This window comes from Penaeus vannamei, chromosome 41 (assembly GCF_042767895.1).
Source record: "Penaeus vannamei isolate JL-2024 chromosome 41, ASM4276789v1, whole genome shotgun sequence".
Classification (NCBI taxonomy): Eukaryota; Metazoa; Arthropoda; class Malacostraca; order Decapoda; family Penaeidae; genus Penaeus; species Penaeus vannamei.
In genome coordinates this window covers 25,879,985-25,887,484 of record NC_091589.1, presented here as the reverse complement: position 1 = coordinate 25,887,484, position 7,500 = coordinate 25,879,985, and the positions used below count along the sequence as shown (strand labels likewise).

Here is a 7,500-nt window from a genome sequence, read left to right as displayed (position 1 = left end):
TCGGTCGGTGCTGCAGGAGAGCCCCTTCGGTCGGCGCTGCAGGAGAGCCCCTTCGGTCGGCGCTGCAGGAGAGGCCCTTCGGTCGGCGCTGCAGGAGAGCCCCTTCGGTCGGCGCTGCAGGAGAGAGCCCCTTCGGTCGGCGCTGCAGGAGAGCCCCTTCGGTCGGCGCTGCAGGAGAGCCCCCCTTCGGTCGGCGCTGCAGGAGAGAGCCCCTTCGGTCGGCGCTGCAGGAGAGCCCCTTCGGTCGGCGCTGCAGGAGAGCCCCTTCGGTCGGCGCTGCAGGAGAGGCCCTTCGGTCGACGCTGCAGGAGAGGCCCTTCGGTCGGCGCTGCAGGAGAGCCCCCTCGGTCGGCGCTGCAGGAGAGAGCCCCTTCGGTCGACGCTGCAGGAGAGAGCCCCCCTTCGGTCGGCGCTGCAGGAGAGAGCCCCTTCGGTCGGCGCTGCAGGAGAGCCCCTTCGGTCGGCGCTGCAGGAGAGAGCCCCCCTTCGGTCGGCGCTGCAGGAGAGCCCCCTCGGTCGGCGCTGCAGGAGAGAGCCCCTTCGGTCGGCGCTGCAGGAGAGAGCCCCTTCGGTCGGCGCTGCAGGAGAGCCCTTTCGGTCGGCGCTGCAGGAGAGGCCCTTCGGTCGGCGCTGCAGGAGAGCCCCCTCGGTCGGCGCTGCAGGAGAGCCCCTTCGGTCGGCGGCGCAGAAAGCGGGAGAGCGAGCGGCGCTGAAGGCCTCCTCGGTCGGCGTTGCAGGAGAGCCCCCTCGGTCGGCGCTGCAGGAGAGCCCCTTCGGTCGGCGCTGCAGGAGAGAGCCCCTTCGGTCGGCGCTGCAGGAGAGGCCCTTCGGTCGGCGCTGCAGGAGAGCCCCCTCGGTCGGCGCTGCAGGAGAGAGCCCCTTCGGTCGGCGCTGCAGGAGAGCCCCCTCGGTCGGCGCTGCAGGAGAGAGCCCCCTCGGTCGGCGCTGCAGGAGAGCCCCTTCGGTCGGCGCTGCAGGAGAGAGCCCTCGGTCGGCGCTGCAGGAGAGCCCCCTCGGTCGGCGCTGCAGGAGAGAGCCCCTTCGGTCGGCGCTGCAGGAGAGAGCCCCTTCGGTCGGCGCTGCAGGAGAGCCCCTTCGGTCGGCGCTGCAGGAGAGCCCCTTCGGTCGGCGCTGCAGGAGAGCCCCTTCGGTCGGCGCTGCAGGAGAGCCCCTTCGGTCGGCGCTGCAGGAGAGCCCCTTCGGTCGGCGCTGCAGGAGAGCCCCTTCGGTCGGCGCTGCAGGAGTGCCCCCTCGGTCGGCGCTGCAGGAGAGCCCCTTCGGTCGGCGCTGCAGGAGAGAGCCCCTTCGGTCGGCGCTGCAGGAGAGCCCCTTCGGTCGGCGCTGCAGGAGAGAGCCCCTTCGGTCGGCGCTGCAGGAGAGAGCCCCTTCGGTCGGCGCTGCAGGAGAGCCCCTTCGGTCGGCGCTGCAGGAGAGAGCCCCTTCGGTCGGCGCTGCAGGAGAGAGCCCCTTCGGTCGGCGCTGCAGGAGAGCCCCTTCGGTCGGCGCTGCAGGAGAGAGCCCCTTCGGTCGGCGCTGCAGGAGAGCCCCTTCGGTCGGCGCTGCAGGAGAGAGCCCCTTCGGTCGGCGCTGCAGGAGAGAGCCCCTTCGGTCGGCGCTGCAGGAGAGCCCCTTCGGTCGGCGCTGCAGGAGAGAGCCCCTTCGGTCGGCGCTGCAGGAGAGCCCCTTCGGTCGGCGCTGCAGGAGAGCCCCTTCGGTCGGCGCTGCAGGAGAGAGCCCCTTCGGTCGGCGCTGCAGGAGAGCCCCCTCGGTCGGCGCTGCAGGAGAGCCCCTTCGGTCGGCGGCGCGGAAAGCGGGAGAGCGAGCGGCGCTGAAGGCCTCCTCGGGCGGCGCTGCAGGAGAGCCCCTTCGGTCGGCGCTGCAGGAGAGCCCCCTCGGTCGGCGCTGCAGGAGAGAGCCCCTTCGGTCGGCGCTGCAGGAGAGCCCCCTCGGTCGGCGCTGCAGGAGAGAGCCCCTTCGGTCGGCGCTGCAGGAGAGCCCCCTCGGTCGGCGCTGCAGGAGAGAGCCCCTTCGGTCGGCGGCGGAGAAAGCGAGAGAGCGAGCGGCGCTGAAGGCCTCCTCGGGCGGCGCTGCAGGAGAGCCCCTTCGGTCGGCGCTGCAGGAGAGAGCCCCTTCGGTCGGCGCTGCAGGAGAGAGCCCCCCTTCGGTCGGCGGCGCAGAAAGCGGGAGAGCGAGCGGCGCTGAAGGCCTCCTCGGGCGGCGCTGCAGGAGAGGCACGAGCGACCGCACCGAAGGGAGGTCCTCTTCAGGCAGTCATCGGGATCTTGTCAAGCTACTGAAGATCTGCAAATGAATCCCTAAAGCTGACAACTGAACGCAAAATACAGGAAAATAACTTCTGCGTACAATTTCCTCCTCTTCCTTGAGATTAAATATCAAACACAAAATAAGGAATACGTAAGGAAGAGATAGGTATCAATCGCCGATGTTTTTCAGTCTTGCCAAACACTCAGACGACTACCGAGGCACCGTCAATGCGAGACTTAAAGGAAGGGCTTTTCCTGCTCGGTCGTGGCTGCGTGGGTGAAGGAAGGACCTCGGCTCGGTGTGAGGGCGGATGGGTGGTCCGAGTCCTTGGCGGTCCGCGGTCCAGTGGTCCGGCTGGGGTCCTGGGTCTCCGTTCAGCACTGGGGGCAACAGATGGCGCTGGGGTTGAGGGTCAGCACTCGCTCCTTCTCCATCTTCTTTTTCCTTTTATTTTCCTCCTTCTCCCCCCCCCCCCTCTTCCTTCTCCTTCGTCTTCTTTTGCTTCTTTCCTCCTCTTCCTTTCCCTAATCCTCATTCTTCATATTATTTCCTCTTCTTCCTCTTTTCTCCTAATTCTTCTCCTGCTCTCCCTTCTTCTCTTTCTCCTCCTCCCCCTCCTCCGCCTTCTACCTCTTCTCCTCATTCCTCCTTTTCTCCTTGTCCTGCTTCTCATCTTTCTCCTACCTCTCTTCTGCTTTTCCCCAGTCTGTCCTTCTCCTTCTCCCTCTTCATCCTCCATCATGTGTGGATGATTTCATCTTTCTCGGGCGCAAAACAGAGCAAGACTTGATAAAGAGGAAACCCGTGATTTTCGTCAGAGATAAGCGGACCTCATGACCAAAGCCCTGGGAAAACATGACGAAACCCCCCCCCCCATGATGCCCCAACCACCCCCTCCCCCTCGCCCTCCCCTCGCGGCCCTGTAAAACTCTGCGCAGCGACGCCGGGAGTCACTTGCGCCTCAGCCTCCGGAGGAACCGCAGCAGCGCCCGTCGTCCCGTGGAAAGTCGAGTCGAAGAAGAAATCCTGAAGAGGTATGTCCTGGGAGACATCTTGCTGTCGCGTCTTGCGTCAACAAAGCAAACAAACCCACGACAATAATTGGACATCTACAAGACGACTTTCCTTCGTCGGCAGAGCGAAGATGCGGCTGCTGTTGGCTTCTGCTGCGCTGCTGTGGCTGAGCGCAGCGGCGGCGGAGACGGTCGAGGTGCAGCTCCAGCAGGGCGCCATCGTGGGCTCGAGGTCCGAGGCCAAGGGCGGCAGGGCCTTCTACGGCTTCCTGGGCATTCCCTTCGCTCAGCCTCCGGTCGGGGCACTCAGGTTCAAGGTCAGCGGACGGGGGTCAGGGGGAGAGGTTGGAGGATCAGCGGGGGCGGAATGGACCGGGCGAGGGGTCAGGGAAGGGCGGAGAGGAGAGGCGTGGGCGGACGGGCGCAGACTCGGTCAGCCCCGCGGAGGCCTCGGAACCCCCCTCGCCAAAGTGATTCCGCGGCTGTTCCGACATTCCTTCTGCTAACCCCAATCTCTTCTTTTAGCATGATTTCACTATTTCCATTCATGGTTTGCTTTGATCGACGTTTCTCCTTCAGATTATTTCATTTAACTTGGGTGTCTCCTGTCGTCTTTTAAGATATATCTCCACTATTATAATCTTTACGCCAACCACAATATTCCGGTCAACTTCTGCCTAACTTCGTGCATGCCAGCGCCAATCCCTTCCCCGAGCGTCACAGAGAAAGATCCCCCGCAGGATCCCGTGGCCGCCGGGGCGTGGGAGGGCGTGAGGAACGGCACCGTGGCCCCGCCCTTGTGCCCGCAGCCGGACGCGCCCTCGGACTGGATGCAGGAGGACTGCCTCTACCTCTCCGTGTTCACGCCGCAGGTGAGTCGCCTCGGGAGGAGGAGCGCGCGGGGCGGAGGCGCTGCCGGGGAACAGCCAGTGGGTTTGTGACCTTTGCTCCTCCTCGTCCAGATGGGTTCCAGCACCACTGCTGCCTCATTACTTTTAAATAATAATAATATAAAGATTTAATGATTGGCATTAACTTTCGCACGTATTTTTGCAACCATTGGTAAGCTTAAAACTAGAAATCCGAATGGCGTTTCAGCCCAACCGGACTGACCTCCCCGTGATGGTGTGGCTTCCCCAAGGAGGCTTCATCAGCGACGCGACGCCCCTGTTCCAGCCGGAGTTCCTCCTGGCGAAGGACGTGGTCCTCGTCGTCCTGCAGCACCGCCTCGGCGTCCTGGGTTCGTGTCGGTGCCGCTTCCGGTGTCTATGTTGGCATGTTGCGTGCGAAAGTGGCTTTCTTGTCGGTGATCAGATGGGATTACGCTGAGTATCTGATTAAGACTATTTTTCATCTAGTGCATTTTGTCAATTCTCGCTTCCTCGTCATTGCACCAGAGCCATGAAGGGCTAATGCGGTCGATTCCCTCAGGATTCCTGTCGACCGAGGACGCCGAGCTCCCTGGCAACCTGGGGCTGAAGGACCAGGCGATGGCCCTTCGCTGGGTGCAGGACAACATCCGCGACCTCGGCGGAGACCCAGACAAGGTCACCATCTTCGGCCAGAACGCGGGGGGCGCGGCTGTGCACTACCACATGCTGTCTCCCATGTCCAGTGGTAAGTCCGTCTTTCATGGCCAGAGGAACTTCCATCTGGCCAGTGGCAGGTTCCTATATCGAGATGTGGGGAAGAGGTAAGGATGTGTATGTGTAGACAGAGAGAATTCAGACCTTGAGCATATGACGGTTTATAAAAGATTATCTCAAGCTCATCCACGTCCCATCTGCGGCAGATGCGTAATTTGTCGCCCAAGAAACTTCTCCCGTCTCTAATTTCCTTCCTCTCCCGCCGAAGGCCTCTTCCAGCGAGCCATCATGCAGTCGGGGGCGGCGCTGTGTCCCTGGGCGCTCCGGGAGGACCACCGGCAGGTGGCCTTCAGCTTCGGTCGCATGGTGGGCTGTCCGGGGGAGCGCGCGGACGCCGCCAACAGCACGGCGCTCGTCGACTGCCTCAGGGACGTCCCCGTCGAGCAGCTGATGGCCGTGACGCCCTACATCACGGTGAGCGAGCGTCCGTCTGGACGGCTGATTCGTGTGTGTGCGTGCGTGTCTATGTGTCTCTGCATCAGTAAACGGACAGAAGGAAACGTGACCTTCGCCTCCGCCCACAGCCCTCCCCGTACGTCCTGACGCCCCGCGTGGACGGCGAGTTCCTGCCCGCCCACCCCGCCACGCTGGTCAGGGAAGGCCGCTACAACCGCGTCGACGTCCTCTCCGGCGTGACGCGGGACGAGGGCGCCTTCAACGCCAGAGGTGAGGGCCGGCTCCTGGCTCCGTCCTCGCAGCCACAAATACCATTTCAATCATTCATAAAGACTTCCTTTCCCCGCATATGCTGCACAGCATTTCGCCACCTGGCGGTCGAACTTTGAAGTAAACCGGAACCTCTTTCTCGCTTCCTCCTCAGCGTTCGTGGAGGACGGCGTCATGGACAGCATGATCCAGAACTTCAGCCTCGTGGGCCCCCCCGCCCTCGGCTTCGAGGCCTGGGACGACGACCCCGAGTACCTGGCCCGCCTGGCCTTCCACAGGTACCTGGGGCCCATGGAGTTCGACCTGACCAGGATCGACCCTCTCGTCAAGGTAAGACCAGCTGGGCATCGACAGACGCCACGGGCCTGAGTGAGAAATGCTCTTTGGAGCGACTGCGCCTCAGTGTCCATACCTCGGCCTGACTCCGACCCTCCTCCCCCTCCCCCAGCTCCTCGGCGACAGCTTCTACAGCATGTGCCACGTGGAGGCCGTCGAGCACCACGCGCGCGACGCCGCCTTCGGCTTCCGCGCCTTCGCCTACGAGCTGCAGCACCGCGGGGAGCACGCCTTCTCCGACCTGTTCCGGGGGCCCTCGCCCGCGTGGAACCTGGCCTGTGAGGAGCCCTTCCTCGGGGACTAGAGGTTTTCCCGAGTTTGTTGTGAATAAATTCAGCTTTGGATAAGGTTTCTTTACCGTTTTCATTTTGCTCCGTCTCCACGTGACGGATTTAGCTCTGGCGGCGACCGACACAAAGGCTTCTCTCGCACACAGACGTGGGCGACTCGGACGACCTGCAGTACCTCTTCTCCTTCGATAAGCTCAACGTCAGCCTGAGCAAGGAGGAGGACCTCTTCGTGTCCCGGATCATGGTGGATCTCTGGACCAACTTCGCCGCCACCGGGTGAGAGGAAACGCTTTCCAGGGATGTCCAAGGACGGGGGATTTGCGAGTCAGTCTCGGCAGCTGATGTGACACACTACTGCACACCAGCTCTTTGGGGAAACAATGAGCTTCGTAATTTGCAAATATGTCGGCAAGAGAATGCTAAAACGATCCACTAAACGATCTCCCTCGCAGGAACCCGACGCCCGACCTGTCCCTGGGCTTCAAGTGGACGCCGACCGAGGCCTCGAGCCTCTCCTACCTCGGCATCACCTCCGCCCCCGCCATGAAGGTCTACGACAGGGAGCAGGTACGGCGCTCGGGCCTCGAAATCAAATCGGGTGGGGGTGGGGGGGGGGCGAGCACGCTGATGCGAGCCCATTCTTTTAGCAAGGAATCGGTGCCCAAAATTCCCCATTTTATGCGTGCTGAAACCAATGTGGACAATATAATTCATATTCTTTGCATCGCATAGTTTATCAACAGAAAAGGTTTCTTATGCTGTCAAACAACGCCCGTAATTTCCGATTGCAATGTCCAAAATCCCCCCTGCATAGATGTCACATGCATTTTCGCCTCTTTCAGGACATCGAATTCTGGAGGAACCTGCCGAGGAAGATGAACAAGCTGCTGTACCCGGACCGCTTCTCCCAGAACAGCAACTAGGACGGCTGTTCCTCCGTTTCCGAGCGCGGTGACGCTGTGACGGTGCTCCTTGTTGCAGCTTCAATAATCAGGATATCAAGCATATATATTGTTTTACTTTACCTCCAATCTAACGTTCACATTGGACACTAAATGTAAAAGAGAAAAACAAAATTTGAGGCATGTATTATATAAACTAGATCATTTAGGCCTACTTCGAAAAGGAGAAGGTCCAAACCCCTATGGTGCAAAAGGTACAAACCCCTATTCACAGGTACAAAGGTACAAACTAAGGTCCAAACCCCTATTACAAACTAAGGTACAAACCCCTAAGGTACAAACCCAAATTACAAACTAAGGTACAAACCCCTATTCACAAAAT

The 7,500-nt window shown here is 61.3% G+C and overlaps 1 protein-coding gene across 1 annotated transcript; it reads left to right on the top strand.

The window, feature by feature from the left end:
* Positions 1 to 3,174: 3,174 nt before the first annotated feature.
* LOC138860392 (pyrethroid hydrolase Ces2a-like) lies at positions 3,175 to 7,223 on the top strand. Its single transcript, XM_070117862.1, has 12 exons — positions 3,175 to 3,299; positions 3,403 to 3,595; positions 4,019 to 4,150; positions 4,377 to 4,518; positions 4,710 to 4,895; positions 5,133 to 5,338; positions 5,449 to 5,590; positions 5,745 to 5,920; positions 6,039 to 6,204; positions 6,363 to 6,492; positions 6,669 to 6,783; positions 7,059 to 7,223. The coding sequence occupies exons 2-12, from the start codon at positions 3,410 to 3,412 to the stop codon at positions 7,137 to 7,139; spliced, it is 1,662 nt and encodes a 553-aa protein (XP_069973963.1). The 5' UTR covers positions 3,175 to 3,299; positions 3,403 to 3,409; the 3' UTR covers positions 7,140 to 7,223.
* The last annotated feature ends 277 nt before the right edge of the window (positions 7,224 to 7,500 follow it).